The sequence below is a fragment of the Phocoena sinus genome, chromosome 14 (genome assembly GCF_008692025.1).
Source record: "Phocoena sinus isolate mPhoSin1 chromosome 14, mPhoSin1.pri, whole genome shotgun sequence".
Taxonomy (NCBI): Eukaryota; Metazoa; Chordata; class Mammalia; order Artiodactyla; family Phocoenidae; genus Phocoena; species Phocoena sinus.
Window position 1 is genome coordinate 65,645,369 of NC_045776.1, and position 16,951 is coordinate 65,662,319.

At 60.6% G+C, this 16,951-nt stretch overlaps 2 protein-coding genes across 13 annotated transcripts in view; one reads left to right on the forward strand and one right to left on the reverse strand.

Annotated features, from left to right (window-relative positions):
* PISD (phosphatidylserine decarboxylase) overlaps positions 1 to 12,741 on the forward strand; it is a 38,389-nt gene extending 25,648 nt beyond the window's left edge. For 2 of the 5 annotated variants that reach the window (XM_032603129.1, XM_032603131.1), the window contains exons 4-8: positions 9,508 to 9,744; positions 9,918 to 10,056; positions 10,289 to 10,435; positions 10,701 to 10,861; positions 11,455 to 12,741. In XM_032603129.1, the coding sequence (XP_032459020.1) occupies positions 9,508 to 9,744; positions 9,918 to 10,056; positions 10,289 to 10,435; positions 10,701 to 10,861; positions 11,455 to 11,679 (909 nt within the window). In that variant the 3' untranslated portion in view covers positions 11,680 to 12,741. Of the gene's footprint in view, positions 1 to 1,242; positions 2,536 to 6,092; positions 6,298 to 7,889; positions 8,056 to 9,507; positions 9,745 to 9,917; positions 10,057 to 10,288; positions 10,436 to 10,700; positions 10,862 to 11,454 lie in introns of those variants that run through there. The other 3 variants (XM_032603132.1, XM_032603128.1, XM_032603130.1) reach the window with 3 other exon arrangements.
* SFI1 (SFI1 centrin binding protein) overlaps positions 12,690 to 16,951 on the reverse strand; it is an 84,305-nt gene continuing 80,043 nt past the window's right edge. For 7 of the 8 annotated variants that reach the window (XM_032603110.1, XM_032603109.1, XM_032603113.1 and 4 more), the window contains 8 exons: positions 16,678 to 16,752; positions 16,410 to 16,586; positions 16,074 to 16,336; positions 15,348 to 15,452; positions 15,033 to 15,246; positions 13,555 to 13,892; positions 12,966 to 13,077; positions 12,690 to 12,880 (listed from right to left, as the gene is read on the reverse strand). In XM_032603110.1, coding sequence (XP_032459001.1) covers positions 12,776 to 12,880; positions 12,966 to 13,077; positions 13,555 to 13,892; positions 15,033 to 15,246; positions 15,348 to 15,452; positions 16,074 to 16,336; positions 16,410 to 16,586; positions 16,678 to 16,752 — 1,389 coding nt within the window. In that variant the 3' untranslated portion in view covers positions 12,690 to 12,775. The remainder of the gene's footprint in view (positions 12,881 to 12,965; positions 13,078 to 13,554; positions 13,893 to 15,032; positions 15,247 to 15,347; positions 15,453 to 16,073; positions 16,337 to 16,409; positions 16,587 to 16,677; positions 16,753 to 16,951) is intronic. The other variant, XM_032603112.1, reaches the window with a different exon arrangement.

Genomic DNA, 16,951 nt, shown 5'->3' on the forward strand with positions numbered 1-16,951 from the left:
GAGATTCAGTAAGTACTATTTTATCTCTTACCTAATAGGTGTTGAGAAGACAGTTCTGGATGTTAAAATGGGCAGACAGTCAAGTTGGTGGGAAGTAGACCCTGCTGCCTGCCCAGCTCTGACCTCAGAGAATCCTGGCCTCATTCCAGGGCAGGAGGACATCTCAAGGCCTCAGGGACCTCCTTCGTGGTATGTGCCAGGAGCTGTGGCAGCCACTCCAGCCTTTCCTCTCCCTTGCCTCCCCCAGCCCAAGGGGGTGCTCTGTGCCTGCACCACTAAGGGGAAAGAGAATGGACAAGGCTGGGCTCCTGCCTGGAGGGAGCTTTCTGCTGGGCTTCCTTACCCTGCTGCACCCTCCTCGCTACCTGGGTGGCAGAGAAGTCATCTGGGCTGGTGGGATTGCTAGGAAACATTCGAGAACATGAAGGGAGAATTTGGCAGGGCTGTGAGAAGCCTTCAGATGAAGGAATCACCTGAGGGTAGTCCGTGCTTGTCTGGGCTCCTGCCCAGGCTTCTGTGAGGCTGATAACCTGCCCCTGGCTCCTCGTGCCAGCCTTGGGACACCGACTATCACCTCTCTTCTTCGAGGGGCCTCCATCGGCCCCCAGGGAATGAGAATTAACAGAGAGCACCTGCCACCCCTGCCCCGCCACTCCCTTCTGTCCCCTGGCACAGCAGGGCACGGAGTTCACTCTGCAAGGAACGGGGGGCTGGCAGTGGGTTGCCTGAGGAGGTTGGCCTGTCCACGGGTGCTGCGGCCAAGTGGCCTGGGGCCTGCAGAGCCTCGCAGTGGCACTAGGTGGCACTCCCGCCCAGGGGAGTCCAAAGAAGGTGGGAGGACTAGAAATTAAGGACCAAGTGTGGGTGGCCGGAAGGGACCTCATTTGGGCTGGGAGAGTAAACCTTCCAAGGGGTTTTTTTCTTACTTCCAGAAATCATGTTGAGTATTGTCTGGAATATTGTCCAGAAGGCATTTCCCTCCTGAGATATACGTGGTGGAGGGCAGGTTAGAAGACTGGGCGGGCTAATCTCAGGGCAGACCTGTGGGCTGGTTTATGAGTTTCCTAGACACTAGTCAGCCTGAGAGGCTTTGAATGATTACAGAGGAGTTCTGGTCCATGTGGAGCGGCCTAGTTGGTCATTTTACAGTGGAGAGCATCAGTGCTCCACAGGCCGCTCAGCGAATAAGAATCTGGGCTTTTGATCCAGACTTGTTTTTCCCCCTTAGGTCTAACTTCGGTCCTGCTGGATGCACTGCAGGCTTTGGGGAAGTCAGGACGGTCTTCCTGGATTTCTGGTTCTGGAATTTAGTGTTGCTAAGATTGTGTATCCCATCTTCCTGTGCTTTAACTCCTTTTTATTCCATCTCAAGTGGTGGTTGGTTGGAGCTCTGAGGTGAGCAGGGGTCTAAAGTCTCGCTGGGGCTCCGAGAATGCTGTGAGCCCAGGCTAGGAGGCTGAGGTGGGCTGTGCACCTCCCTGCCTCCCAGTTCCTACTGGCGTCCCAAGGATCCCTCCAGCTTGTTATGGAGCACTTGGTTGGGCTGGATCCAGATGAGGGGGCAGGTGTGTGGGGCTGTGTCTGCATGTTGCTGTGTCCTCTTCCAGGCTGCCTTGGCTGAGCTGCCCATCTCTTCACAAGCCCTGTCAGCTCTCTTCCTGGTCTAAATGTTGCTTTAGAAACTAAATTCCCAGTGGTCAAAAGAAGCTGGGGTTGTTCAGCTAATCAGGCTCCTGAATTCCACATGCTTTTTGTGGTTGAGTAGTGGTGGTGGTCCCCGCTGGCCCCCCCCCCCCCCTAAAAAGTATTAAGCTGGTTCATTCCATCCCACGTTGACTGCTTTCAGTGGGCATGGGGGTAGGGTGCTGACCCTGCAGTGGGGTACCATCTAGTGGGGTAGAAAGATAAGGTGAGAATCACCCCACAGGTCTTGATCCCCGCTAGGAAGCCTACGTGCTAGGCGGGGGTGGACCTTGCCCACTGGGTCTTGTTTGCTGGTCTGCACCGGGGGATTTTGTGTGTCAGGGTATGTCTGCCTGGAGGAGAGGGGGTGGGGTGAGGAGCAGCCTTTGTCTTCAGGGTCGGGTGTATGAAGGAGCGAGGGCTTTGAGGGCTTTGAGGGCTAGAAAAGGTGTCTGGGGGTGGCTTTGTGTTCAGTCTAGAGAAGCCGGCCCTCGGGTGAGGTCCGCAGCACGTGGAGGCCCTGGCGGCCCGGAGGGGTGTGTGGGAGGCGCTCACGGCCCAGGGAGCCCAGCCCCGCCCTCAGGAGGCACCCGCGAAGTCCTGTGGCCATCGGCCGGTCGCCTGTTCCCGCCGCTCCCCTGGCCCCGCCCCTTCCCTTAAAGGAACCCCAGGCTGGGGGGCGGGGCGCGGCTGACTAGCGAGCCTGGTGTCCGGTCTCCTGCCGCTGCCCCTGACTGGGTGGAGCCGAGCACCCGCACGCAGTCAGGCTTCCGAGGAGCGAGGAGCGGCGCCTCCCTGCGAGTTCAGCCGGAGCTCGGCGCCGCGGAAGCCAGCGGAGCGGACCACCTGCTGGTGAGTGAGCGGCCGCGGCCGAGCCGCCCCGCGCAAGCGGAAGGCCTGCTCGCGTAGCTGGGAGGCCGGTCGCCCCTCACCGCTTGGGGCCTGAGGGAGCCCACCCCCCAACCCCGATCGAGTGTGGCTTCCCTGGCCCCGCACGGTGGGTCACGGGGCCGGGCAGGATGAGCTCACTTCCTTCGCGTCGTGTAGCATCTCCTTGCCTCCCGGCCCGGAAAAGGGAAATGTGGGCGTTGCGGGCGGCTCGATGTCCTCCTGCGCCCATTTCCTCAGTTCTGCCCGAAGGGTCTGGGACGGGCGCCAGAGGGGGAGGGGAGCAGCAGTGTTCCTCGGTGGGACCCGGACATGCTGCAGTTGTCACCATGTACCAGCCAAGGGGCAGGAGGAGGTGACACCCCGCCCTTCCCAGGACCCCGTTCCCCGCTAGTGCCAAGGATTGCCCCAGAGAAGGTTCCTTTCCTTCAGGGGATTTAAGAAAGAGTCCTGCCGAGTCCTGTCCCCATCTCTACCGCCCTTGAAAGAGGTGCCTCTGGACTTTTCTCTCTGCTTCCTCTTCTCTTGCCCAAGGCTTCCCCAAGATGGCTCACCCGTTTCACCTGGGAGAATCCATTTTCCTGGTTCCCTACTTCTGACATTTTGTCAGCTTCTAGCCTTGGAACTCAGGGGAGGAATGGTTGGTGGCCCCACCTGGACACAGCTACCCAGCTGGGAGTGTGCACAGCAAGTCAGGCTGGGGACACATGTTTTGGGGGGCACTGGGGGTTTCTGCTGAGGCTTCAGGCCAGGTAACTGGCACCCGGTGAGCTTTCCACTCAGGGAGCAGGAGCACGTCCTTGGACTCTCGGGCTGGACACGTGCAGGGTTGCAAGGCCTTCGTCTAGGGCGGTGAGGGGTGGGTGGGGATGTTGCAGCACCTCTGGGGTGTGAACCCCCAGAACAGCATGTCCTGGCAAAGGTGAGCTCCCCCCAGCATGGTCCTGTTGAGCCATCCCTTCCTACTCACGTCATCGCTGCCCCTGTGTTTGGGCTCCTCTGTCAGAACTGCCTCCTCTGCCCTGTTCCTTCCATCTTCCCAGTGGTAGCAAACTTCTGTCCTCCCAGAGCGTGGGTTTGGAAAGGGAGGGGAGGCATTGGGAGCCAGGTCTGGGGGGTGAGGCTGCACTAAGCTCTTGGATGGAAGAGAGGCGTGGGGTTTCTAAGCAGAGTTGTTATTGGCCTTGGTCACAGCTTTGATCTGAGACTCAGGATGGGTGAGCGGAGGAAGGACCCTTCCCATTTCCAGATGAGGAAACTGAGACTCAGAGAGCACGTGTGACTTGCAAGGCCTTTCCCAGCTCTCAGGGCGAGAGTGGGGGGAGGGCATCCAGGATCACAGTAACCAGATTGTCCTTGCCCCCCACCAAAGCCTCTGTGTTCTCATGTTCCATATGGCCATGTAATGACTTTAAAGTCCTACTGGTCATAGCCCCAAACTCACCTCCACAGAGTGTCCTTGAGACTCTCAGGAGAGAGGGAAGGGGTCTGTACTTCTCTACTTCAGGGCGCTCTCCTTGCAGGCTCCTCCTTCAGGCCTGAACTCCCCAAGTTGCTCTCAGGGAACCAGAAAGGGAGAAAGCTCTAGCTTGGCCTCCAAAGGCCACTGTAGGCGCAGAGGGCAAGTGGGGCTCTGAGATGGGGATGCTGGGAGCACTGTTGGTTGAGGAAGTGGCTCTGCTCCTGGGAAGTGAGAAGGGGTGACCACTAGGGAACCCCTTCCCTCCGTCCTGCGGCTCTGAGCTAGTCAGAGGGTGTTGGCCTGTTTCCTGGTGGACAGCTGAATTCATGTCAGCTTGCTGGGGGCCTTTTGGGGAACACTGGTGATTTAAAAGAAACCTGACCCTGGTCTCAGTGTCCCATTTTAGAAGAGGAAGTAGAGTAGTGACGGAGACAGGACTGAGGCTTGAAGACCTCCTGCCCAACTTCTCAGGGCAGTTCCTGGAGTCTCTCCAGGATAGCAGCTCCTTGGGCTGGTCCCCCAGAGTCCCCTCCACTGCCCTGGTGGGCTGTGTGGCCCGGTCATGCTCCTGGACTGGAGGCCTTGGGGGAGAATGCAATGCAAAGGCACACACGGGGGATCTGCTTTGAGGTCCTGAGGTCTTGGGCCAAGCTGGGTTTGTCTGTGGCTTCCTGAATGTACCTTTCTGACAACATCCTGCAGCGGTCAAGGTCCCACTGTGGAAAACTGGCAGGAGGAGGCCTGGCTCCCATCCCCGCCCACAAGGCGTCGCCAGCCCCCACTGTGAATCCTGGGTGTGCGAGCAGCCCAAGCTTTCTAGAGTTTCTAGAGTCGGGGAGAGAGCCTTGTCCTGGAGCCTAGCTTCAGGCGCAAACCTGACTGCCCATCACCCCGCTGGGCCTGTTTCCTGGGGAGCCACCAGGAGGCGAGTTTGGGGCCCGAGGCTGGGAGGGTGGGGCAGGGCTGTGCTCGGCAGGTGGGTGGGGCTGTGCTTGGCAGGTGGGCTGTAGGAAGGGAGATAGTGGGACCTCAGCTCGAGCCTGGCCAGGCAAAAGCCAGAGTGTCCATGGGGCCTTGGGCAGGAGGAGGCCTGTGCGGGCACCCTCCTGCCATTCAACGGCCATTCAGCGAGGCGGGTAGCCTGGGGAGATGAGCTTGCCGAGGGGTCCTGGTCTGAGGTGGGGTGGGCCTTGGCAGGGGTGGAAATCCATGCTAACGTCCAAACCTTAGTCAGCCTCATCCAGCCCCACGGCCACTCACACCTAGAGATCTGGCAGGTGTCAGGCTGGCGGTTTTCACCTCCTTGGCTGAGGTGGGTTTGCCCAGGACCTCAGAAGTTCAGCCTGTGAGGGTCGAGCTATGTCCGAGTTGGGGCCTCCTGTTCGGTCTTGGCGCGGGGGCCTGGGCCGGGTCAGTTCTCTGCCTTCGGAGCAGCCCTGGGACCCCGCATGTCTTCATCTAAAGATGACGTGGGGCGCGTGGGTTGGGGGCTGCGCTGGGCAGGGCTGTGACTCCCAGGCTGCAGAATGTTTGCTCTCCCCCTGCCTGTGATCTGCAGAGGCTGGGCGTCCTCTCAGGGAGCTGGGCGGTCGCGGACCAAAGTGCTGTTCCTCCCGAGAGAGATGGGAAGGCGGGGTGGCCGGTTTCCCTGAGGTCGCCCTGGTGCCCCTCTTCAGAGGAGGCAGGTATGGGGGACCCTGAGACGGGGGCTGGGGACGACGACGAGGACAGAGCCGGAGCAGGCCAGATGCTGGGGTCTCACCGCTGCGCCTCTCCCGCCTTCCTGCGCCCTCATCCCTCAGATGCTACTTTGTCATCTGAAAGGAAAATGGGTCAGGTCCCAGCGAGGGAGGGGCCGCCGGGGCCGCAGACAGGCCGACGCTGGGCGCCCGCCTGGAGCGCGGGGCTCAGATTCCCGCTTGTGCTCCTGGGTTCAGAGGCGCCGGGTCCCCTCCCTGCTGGGAGCAGGCAGGCAGCCAGGCCAGGGACAGAACGGGCCGAGGGCGGGGCCAGTGCGCAGGCCGAGCAGGTGTGTGATCGGTGCCTGTCTCTGCAACAGCCCTGATCCGTTGGACTGGACCTAGCCAGGGAGCGGTCCCCCAGCCGCAGCCGCCGGGGCGAGGAGCGGTGACAGCGCAGGAGCTCGGGGGGGAAGGGAGGAACGAGGAGAGACAAAGGGAGCGAGCCTGGCACTGCCTCCCTGCGCCGCCCACCATGTGTCAGTCAGAGGCACGGCGAGGACCAGAGCTCCGCCCGGCAAAATGGTGAGATGCTGCGGGTCACGGCTGCGTCCTAACCTGGCCTCGCCCTGCCTTGACCTCCGAAAGGTCAGAGTTCACGTCCAGCGGCCCTGTGGTGGAGGTGGTGGCGGCGGCAGGGGGCTGGGGTACCAGCCCCCGCGGCTGGAGGGGCCCGGCCTGGGGGACCTGAGTCGGAGAGCCCGTTTCAGGTACTGGGGGGCCAGCAGGCTGGTGGGCCAGTGTCTGCGCTGCGCCCCCACCCCGCTGCAGCGCAGCTCCTCCGAGATTGGTCCCTGTACTTCTGCAGAGAGCAAGGTGGATGGGGGGAGCCCAGGGGAGAGCAGTGATGTGTCAGGCTTTGCTTGGCCCCTACCCACTTGCCAGACCTTTTTAAAGCTGGAGGGGGTGGGATGGGAGAGACAGTGGACACAGGGGGTCTGGTGAGCAGTGGAGAAGCAGCGCCTCCCAGGGCCACCATTGAGCTGCAGGGCCTGGCCTTCGGCTCAGTTCTCCATTTTTTTCTGCTTTTCATATCAGCTGAGGTGCCTCTTTGTTCCTTGGTTTGTTGAGCAATTGGGGGCAGAGGACAGAGCTGCTCTGAGAGCACACAGGCACAGATGGAGCCTTATTCTCCAGTTGAACGCAGTGTTTCTGTAGATGAGGAAACCAAAGCCCCGGGACATTCTCAGAGTGGGTAGCAGTGTGGTCTTGTGATGGCCACACTGGGGCCTCAGGAGCACTTTCTAGGTCCTAGGCATGTGGCAAGGTGACTTGGGCCTCAGTGTCATGCCTCAGGAGGGCCAGGGTTCCGGTGGAAAGGCTCATCCCAGAGTCTGGCTCCCTCGAGGCTGAGCCTGGCTTAATGCGCTGAATTTGAGCTGGTGGGGTCTGGGGAAGGCCCGCCTACCTTTATTGGAAGGAGGAGGGGCCTGGGTCAGGTGTATGTGGCCCCAGCAGACCTGGAAGGTGGCCTGAGGGTTGGCGGGGAGCTTATCCCCACCAACCTCTGGATCGTTTTGGAGAACCTGACCTGATACAGAAAGAGCACGGGGATGGATGGAGCAGTAGCGTGAGTGCGTGCGTGTGTGTGTGTCTCTGTGTGTGTGTGTGTGTACACGCGCACTAGTGCTTGTGCATGTTTGTGTGTTTCTTCGTGATCTTGTCAGGCCCCTCAAATGAGGAAATAAGATGCTTGGAGCCATGAAGAGATTTTCCCAGACCCTGCGCTGCCAGGGGCTAAGGGGGATCAGACTAGCTCTCCTTGGAGTCTGTGTGGGCAGAGCTGGCCCCAGGCCGGTAGGGGGCCGCAAGGCAGGTTCTGCACCATCTTCTTGGTGCACTCAGCCCCAAGGTCCTCTCCGGGGTCCCTGCCAGGTTCAGAAGCTACTCCATCTGAGAGGCGCCTCACCCTGTGTGTCTCAGCTGACAGGCAGGTGGGGAGACTGGGAAGTGAGTCTGCCGACCAGAGGCAGCCAAGCCCCCACCTCAGAGTGGGGTTGGGATGAAGGAGTTTGGCCGGTGCTGCCCGACTCCATCGAGAGGCGAACCTGCTGAGGGTGAGGTGGGGCCCCCAGTCCTCCACTGACCCTGGCTGTGTGCGGACATGTGCCCTGCAGGTTGTACTTCCCCCAGCTGGCCCTGAGGCGAAGGCTGGGACAGCTGAGCTGCATGTCCAAACCCGCCCTGAAACTGCGCTCCTGGCCCCTGACGGTCCTCTACTACCTCCTGCCCCTTGGCGCCCTCAGGCCACTCAGCCGGGTGGGATGGAGACCTGTGAGCAGGGTAAGTGTGCAGGGGCTGCTGGCCTGGCCTCCCCCCAGGCAGGCCTGAGGTTGGGGCCCAGGAGACCGAGGAGGAGAAGACATTTGTCAGATCAGAGGTGGTGCTGTGGGGCCTGAGCGCTCCAACAGGGTCACATTGGAAGGCGAGCCTGTGGAGAGGGTGGGCTGCAGACAGGTGACTGTAATGGCCCACCGTCCACTGCCTGCTGTCTCTGCCTGCATTTCTGCCATGTGGGGACTCTGCTTCTGGAAAGAACCCACATTGGGCATTCAGAAAATGGTGCCTGAAAAGAGCTTAGGGGTGATTTTGAGAAGAATCCAAATTAATTTCTGGACGCCAGAGGGTGGTTCAGGGAGGCTGGAGCCTGTGTGGGCCCCTTTGGGTGAGGATGCCTTTGAGGACCCAGGAGCCCCAGGCAGGGCTGCGTGAGGGAACGGCCTGGCTGCGCCTGGCTCTCAGGCAAGCTGGCCCCAAGGAAGAAACCCTGCTCCCAGGCCCTTGGACAGCGCAGGTGGGCGTTGCCAGGGCTTGAAAGCTCAGGGGCACCTCTGGGCATTAGGCCTGGGGTCATAGGGCAGCCCTGGGCTGCCCCCGCAGATGGGCGTCAGCTGGGAGTGCTGGGAGCCGCTAACTTATTGCCTCTTTAAAGGTGTTTAAAGTTGGAGTGGAATTGCTTTTATGCTTTGGGGACTTGGTGTCTTGGTTGTGTTCAGCAAGCAGCAGCCACCAATTAGAAGCACGTCCCACTATGGCAGAGGCACTTGAGGTTTAAGAGGCTGCCCCTTCTGGGTCATCTGGCCCTGAGTTTGGCAGGAGGGTCTGACTGAGAGGCCGAGTCCCCTCTGCCTCCTGGAGGAGCACCAGGTGGGGACAGCTGTGTGGACAGGTGGGCTCAGCGGGCATGTCCAGGCCCTCGGAGCGCAGGTGTCAGTGGTCAACCCATCTGCATGAGAGTCCCCAACCTCAGGGTGAGGGGCGATGAGCACATGCGCTTTGGGCTGTGGACTTGCCCACGCACCAGAGGCCTCTCCTTTCTGTGCTGGTCTGGGACTCGGGCAGTAGTGCCCGCGCCACAGCCTGTGTGACTGTGTCAGATCTGTTTGCCCCTCCCCACCTCAAGAAGTGAGGCTGTGTTGGCCAGTCTCCCCGGGGACTGGGGAGGGAGTCGGGTAGCTGCTGTGGGAAGTCTGCAGGAAATGGCTGACAGCTGAGCTGTAAGTCACTGTGTCACAGGCCTGGCCAGTACTGTGTGTGAGAGATGAGAGATTTGGAAGCTCAGTCTGGTTCCTGGTGAGAGACAACCATGTCACAAAGCCCTCGTGGGGACAAGCTGCTCAGGCCTCGGGAGGTGGCCCCCATGGGGAGGGGAGAGGGTACCGGCTGATGGGGAGGAGGGGGTTGGGGGGTGAGCACACGGTGTGGCTGACTCACCCACCTGCCCGCGGCCTGCAGGTGGCCCTGTACAAGTCGGTGCCGACGCGCTTGCTATCGCGGGCTTGGGGCCGCCTCAACCAAGTGGAGCTGCCGCACTGGTTGCGCAGGCCCGTCTACAGCCTGTACATCTGGACTTTCGGGGTTAACATGAAGGAGGCCGCCGTGGAGGACCTGCACCACTACCGCAACCTCAGCGAGTTCTTCCGGCGCAAGCTGAAGCCACAGGCCCGGCCAGTGTGCGGCCTGCACAGCGTGGTGAGGCCCCAACCCCACCTTCTACTCCTGCCTCCGTACAGGCAGCTCTTGGCTGTGCCTTTAGGAAGAGGTGGCCTGGTGGGCACTCCTCCCAGGCCAAACCCCAAGAAGGAGGTGGCCCTGCCCTCTGCCCCCTCCCCTCCCCCACAGCGAGCCTCTCCTGGCCCTTCCAGATCAGTCCATCGGATGGGAAGATCCTCAACTTCGGGCAGGTGAAGAACTGCGAGGTGGAGCAGGTGAAGGGGGTCACCTACTCACTGGAGTCTTTCCTGGGCCCTCGCATCCCCACAGAGGACCTGCCCTTCCCACCAGGTGGGTTCCGGCCTGGTGGTGGCCAGGCAGCTGTGCTGTGGCGTGGCTGCGCTGGATGTCAGAGGGTAGAGGGTGGGGATGGGAGTGGGTCCGGGAGGGAGGCCTGTGGACCAGTAGTTACTCTGCCCGCAGCTTCAGGCCTCCCTGGAGCCAGTGTCCAGGCTGCACGCAGGCTCTGTGTTGGGTAGCATCAAGTGCTTGTCTGAGCACCTGGTTCGTGTCTGCCCCACAGCCACCTCCTGTGGCTCCTTCAGGAGCCAGCTGGTCACCCGAGAAGGGAACGAGCTCTACCACTGCGTCATCTACCTGGCCCCCGGGGACTACCACTGCTTCCATTCCCCCACTGACTGGACTGTCTCCCACCGGCGCCACTTCCCAGGTAGGCCTGGGCCAGCACATGGGTGGGACCTGCCCCTGGGGGACTCAGAGAGGTCCTCAGCTTCTTGGTATCAGGAGACGCAGGCTCCAAAGCTGTGAGGTGACTGCTGGGCATGGGTGGCAGGGGCAGGCTGGGAGCCAGCCTGCTCTGCATTTGGAATGACATGGGGGTACAGTGGGTCTTGGGCCCTCCCAGAGTAGACACACTGGGCTCTAGGAGGCTTGTCCTCCCAATGGGCAGGGAGTGGCAGTGTCTGTCCCCACAGGCTCCCTGATGTCCGTGAACCCCGGCATGGCCCGCTGGATCAAAGAGCTCTTCTGCCACAATGAGCGGGTAGTCCTGACTGGGGACTGGAAACACGGCTTCTTCTCACTGACGGCTGTTGGGGCCACCAACGTGGGCTCCATCCGCATCTACTTTGACCAGGTAAGCAGAGCCCAGACCCTGCCGAAGCCCAAGGGCTAGGCCACTTGCACCGTCTCCTGTGCAGCCAGATCCATCTGGACTGTAAGTTCTAGGAGGGCACATCCCCCACCAGGCCTGGCTGTGCAGAGCAGCTGCCCTGAGGAGGGGCTGGGCCCTGAGCTCCTGCTCTGCTTATCCCCCACCCACCCCTGTCTCGAGGTGGCTGGTGAGGGAGGGAATTAACTTCCCTTCCTGGCACTTTGCTGCTGCAGAAACACAAGGGGAACTTGGGTGGGGTGGGGCATGCTGATGGAGGCCAAGTGTGTGAGGGGTGCCGTGGTACCCATGCCTGCGGGGCTTCCCCTCTTGGTTTCAGTTTGCCCCTCAGCCCCCCGGGTGCTGGTGTTGTGGCACCGTTCGTACTAGTGAACAGTTGGGGGTCTGAATCCTCCATTTCCCTCCAGTTCAGAGCTGGTCAGGGGCTACCAGGTTAGGCCTAGTCCATGGCCTGAGCTGCTGTCCAGACCTCCCTTTCTGAGCAGGGTGGGGGACAGGTTCAGGACGGCAGCAGAGGTGTGTTCAAGGTCCATGTGCTCTGCCTCCATCTCCCACAGGACCTGCACACAAACAGCCCACGGTACAGCAAGGGCTCCTACAATGACTTCAGCTTCGTGACGCACATGAACAAGGAGGGCATCCCCATGCGCAAGGGCGAGCACCTGGGCGAGTTCAACCTGGGCTCCACCATTGTGCTCATCTTCGAGGCCCCCAAGGACTTCAACTTCAAGCTGAAAGCGGGACAGAAAATCCGATTCGGGGAGGCTCTGGGCTCTCTCTAGAGCCTCTTTCATGGCTACAGCTGCTGAGGGGTCTTTTCCACAGAAATGTGAGGTTTCAAGGGGGACCTCTGAGGCTATCTAGGGAGGGGACCATCGGGTCTGACCAGGCAGGACCTGGGTGACTTCTGTCCCTGCTGTCCAGGGTGCAGACAAGGTTGTCAGAGCCCCTCTCATGTCCTAGACCTACATCTTCCCCCTACCCACCTGAAGAGAAAGTGCAGGCCAGGACGATTGATTCCCTCTTGGAGATTTTCTAACGTTTTGTATAAACTGGAGATTCTACATCTCCTGGCTGAGCATTCAGTTGTTCTGATTTCCGTTTTAAGATAAGTGGTAGTTAAAGTACCTTCTTGCTGCTCCTCCTATCACTGCTTTTTGGCCTCCCTTGCATGGGGCGAGGTGCCTCCTGGCACTGACTGTGGGTCCCAGACCAGGGCCTTTAATGCAACTGCTCCCAACCTGCTTGTTGGGAAAAGCTGTCTTCTCTCTTTGCACTTATGGCTGAATGCATCACCTCCGACTCTGCCATCAACTTCCGAGGGTGCTCACTAATGGTTCGGGGCGTTGCAGGCCCCAATGAGTGACCTTCTGGAGCTGGCAGGTCCTCTTTCCAGTAGGCAGGACCCATAACCAAACCCCTCAGTGGTGTCCAAAGCAAAAGGGGCAGGCAGCTAGCTGGTGGTGGCCCAGCTGGGGCCAGGGGAGAGCTTCGGTCCCCTCCCTGTATCCAGACCTACAGAAAAGTTGCTGCTATTGATCAGGGGCTTATGTTGGAGGCAAAGGAACCTTGGTGGTGTATTTGATGTGTGGGGGAGGGGAGAATGTCAGTGCCTAGAAAACCCGTCCCCAGGCAACAGGTACGCAGTCCTTGGGGAGCCACTGATTGTGGGGACAGGGCCAGATTTCATGTTTCCTGGGGATGCTGTGAATTTCTCCTGCAGGAGAAGCCATTTGAACTTTTTCAACTGTATCAGTAGCACAGTATTTTTGTATGAAAAATGGGAGACTTCTGAACAGTAATTCATTTAATTGCAACATTTTGAAATAAAAAAACTCGCTGCAGTTTTGCATTCTGTTCCTGGACGTGGGGTGGTGACTAGCACAGAGCCTGCCGCAGGGCATGGATGCGGGCGATACAGGTGCGGATGGGCTGGCGCTGGGCCTGCAACTTGGAGGCCAGCTGCTGGATCTGCGCTTCCACCTGGGGAGGTTGAGGGGGCAGGCTGAGAGGAAGCCCCGCCTGGGAGCCATCCCGGGAGGCGTCCCGGGGCTGCCCAAGGTCTCACCTCCTGCAGTTCTTCCTGAACCTGCTGCTCTGCTTCCTGGTCCTCGGGCCTGGGCTCCTCCTGGCTCAGCTCCAGCCACTGCCGCAGGCTGCTTGCTTGCCGTTGGCAGGACCTGAGGGAGTAACACACCTGCTGCCTGGCTTGGCCCCAGGCAGAGGCCCAGCACACTTCTGGTGTGGGTGGAGGGAGAAGGGCTCCTGTTCCACCATCAGGCAGAAACGCCCTCTGTCCTCTTCCCTGTGCAGAGCTGGCTGTGTGGGACCTGCCCGCTTCCCTCTGATTAAGGTTGCTGCTCACACTGAGGGTCCCAGGCCTGGCCGTGGGGTACGTGGGCTGTGGACCCAGACAAAGCAGGGCAGGGCAGTTCACTGCATCATCCCGTGTCAGTCACACTCGCCCGGTAGACCACCAGCTTCCACAAGACACAGGTGTAAAGTTTTGCTCAGCTTTTCCTGAAGGTAAGGCCAACCTGGGCCTTCCTGAGCAGGACGGAAGGGGAGAGGTGCCGCCTGCATGCAGGGGCCATCACTGGGCAGACAGCTCCCCCTGTTCCCCATGGATGGGTGCCACGCGGGTTTCTGGGTCTCACCTGAGGTTCTGCTTCGTGGTCTGGTAGTCCTGCAGTTGCTGCTGGATGCCCTCAAGCTCGGCCTCCAGGTCCATGTGGCCAGTGGTAATAGGAGAATAAGCTTGATCTTGACCATCCTCCCGTCTGGGCCCGGGCTGAACCCAGGGATTCCAGGTGCCGGGAGTGACCTGAGCACTTGAGGCACTGACAGGCCCCAGGTACACACCTGCAGTGTCAGAGCCAGGCCCAGGCCTGATGCCTGTGAAGTCCCCAGGAAGGAGCAGTCGGGGGTTGGGGACACTGGCCAGGGATGAAGGGGCCTGGGACTTAAGCCCAGGTATCGTCGGCTGGGCTGATGCCTGTAAAGGAAGGATGAACACTGAGCAGGGAAGGAGAAAGGAGGGGAGCTGGGGCTCCCCACACCTGCACCTGCTGCGGCCAGCTCACCTGGTCCTGCCCCTTAATTCAGCACCAGACACCAATAGAGAGTCCCACGACCACCCAAGCAGCTGTTTCCAGCCTTACTGACCTTTCACACCCACTCCTGCAGGGACCGTGCATTTCAGTGGCAACTGTTCGTGTCCAACCACAGCTACAACCCTCCTCCCTTCCCTCTTGGTGACAATGTCCTCTGGTGGGAATGGACACTCTCCCATCCCCCACCCTCTCCCCACCCCTACTTAGGTCGCAGCTCTTCAGGCACCAGTGCCTTGGGGGGCCCAAGCCCAATGCACACTCGTGCTTCCTCACCTCCTTGCCCGAACTCCTTGACTCCTACGTCACAGGCCCCAGAGTCTCGGCCCCACTCCTCCCCATGACCCCATCAGTTCTTTACCTTCAACCTGTGCTGTGAGTAGTTAACTTTTGATCTCCAGCCCTGACCTTGTTCCTGAAGGCCAGGCTGAATCTGTTGCGTTACCTCAAATCTGACAGGTTCAAGACACACTTGTGATGCTTCAGCTGCTGGGTTCCCACCCTCCGTCTTCCCTCTCACAGTAAAGAATGCATCACTCCCTGAGCTTTTCAGGCCGGAAACCCAGGAGCCATCCGCAATTCCTTCTTTCCCTCTTATCAGACTCATCAGAGCAAGCCCTACCTAGTCTGCCTCCCACGACATCCACAGCCAACCGCCCAGTCCCAGCCACCAGCACCCTTTGCTGGACCCGAGCACAGCCGCCAACCGTCCTCCACAACTTCCTGTTCTTAAAGTCCAGACTTATCACCAGGGCCTGTATGACCCTCCATGATCCACAGTCTCTTCATTCGTCTGCATGCTGGGGTTTCTTTTGTCTCCACCACCATGTAAGTGTCACGAGCAGGGATGGGCCTTGGGGGCTGTTCCCTGCTGTGCCCCTAGGATGCTGGCCCCTGCACAGGCCTCCCTGCATCTTCCTGAAGCAATGAGTACTGCTGTGGCTACAGCACCAAGCGCACAAAGGAGAGCACTGGCACGAAGACCAGATCAAAGAACAGGACCCCAGGTAACCAGGGGGACTTACCCAGGTGTGTGCTTCCGCCCCACGCAGCATGAAGGAAGAAGGGGGCAACAGCTCCGGGCCTGTACTCGCTGTGGGCGGTGGCTTCAGGCCAGGGGTGCTTGGCAGGGGGCTGCTTGGGTCCAGTGCTGTCTGGGCTTTTGCCAGGAAGGGTGTTGTCAGCGCAAGGCCTGTTGGCTGGACCTCGCCTAGGCCATGCTCCCACAGTGCCTCAGGCCTGAGCAGAGGGAAGACAGGAGCTGGTCAGGCGTGGTACCCTCCCGAGGAGGACAGAAGGGGGGCCACCGGCCCTGAAGTCCCCAGAATCACACCACCTACCCCTGCGCCCCGAGGGTGCCACACCCCAGAGGCGTCTGGCTCTCAATGGGCTCCAGCAGGAAGCTTGGGCGTCGCGGTTGCTTTCTTGCCCAGCGGGCAGCATTCCTGGGAAGAAACACAGGCTGTTCCTCCAGGCTGCCCAGGGGCTGCTTGGAGCCTGAGACTTCTGTGAGGCGGGGTAATCCAGTCCGACCCCTTCCATCTTACAGGGAGACTGAAGAGAGAAGGAAAGGCTCCGCCCCAGGCACCCTACTGAACTTCTAGTAATTCCAGTGAGCCTGCTGGCGACGGGTGCTCCACCCATGCTGTCTCACTTGACCCAGGCAACCAGGCTGGAGCAGGCTCAGAGATGGGGCCCTTGTCAGCTACAGCAGCAGAGCATGTGGGGATGGGGCGGGGCCAGGTCACAAAAAAGTGGGGTTTCCAAGAGGGTACCTGTTTCCTGGCTGTCACGGGAGATGTGGGGAGACTACCAGGTCTTGCGGGGGAGGGGGGCTGCCCAACGGCCCATTCCTTTGCTAAGGAACCGTACATTCTCTCCCACGCTCGGGAGGAACAGAGGCTGTGGTCCCTTTGGTTAGGGACGAAGAATGGGGGCGCAGGATCCTGTACAGAGGGTTCCGAGTGGCTCGGCCATGACCCTCGGGGCCCAGTGTCATTCCTGTACCATCCAAGCTTTGCCGCAGGTGGAAGCAAGGAGGAAGAGGTGAGGGAAGGGCTACTCACAGCTCCAGGAGTTGGGTGTCCCCAGCGGCCGACGGCAGGCTGTCCAGAGCTCCCCGAAGCCCACGAGGAGCTGTTGTCCTCTTGGTCTCCAGGGAGGCATTGCCAGCCCCAGCAGCAAGGTGGCTGGGAAGGGGACCCTCAAACGTCACTCTCCTGCTGCACACAGTGGACGTAGGGGGCTGAGGCTCCCTGCCCAGGCCCAGCGCCTTCTGCTTCCAGAGCGTGGCACAGCGACGGACCACGCGGTGGAGACTGTGGGCCGCCTGCAACCAGCCTCTGGTCAGGTCGTGCTGTGCCTACCCGCTCCCCACAGAAGGGTGGGGAACCCCGGCCCACCTGCACCTGCTGCTGGGCGTGCAGCTGCTGCCGGAAGGCCTTCATGCCCGCTGCAAAGCACAGGAGGCGTGTGACGCCCTCCCGGAGGAGCTGCTGGTGGTAGGCCTGCACTGCCCGCTCCTGCCGCGCCTTCTTTCTCCTCATCTCCAGCACGAAGCCCAGCCATGCAGCCCACACCTCCAGGGAGAGGAGGAGGTGAGGCCCAGCCCTCCTGCTCAGGCTCCCTCCACCGGGGCACGGTCCGCTCCTAGGACAGGGAGCCCATTACCTTCGCCTGTAGTGAGAAGGCCCAGAACCACAGGGCCCGCGCCGTGTCCTGCTGCTCCCGCCTCCTGTTCGCCAGCTACGGGCCAGAAAGGAAATGTCTCCTTAGGGAGGCCACCCTGACCCCATGGCCCCGGTCACTCTCCGACCCTCTCTAGTCAGGCCTGCCCTGAGGTGGGGAGGGGGGGTGTCAAGGAAGCTCTTTTGGGAAGAACAAAGGCCAGGAGCTCTGGGGTTGGGAGCAGTGAGGCAGTGCGCCGGGCTCCAGTGAGAAAAGC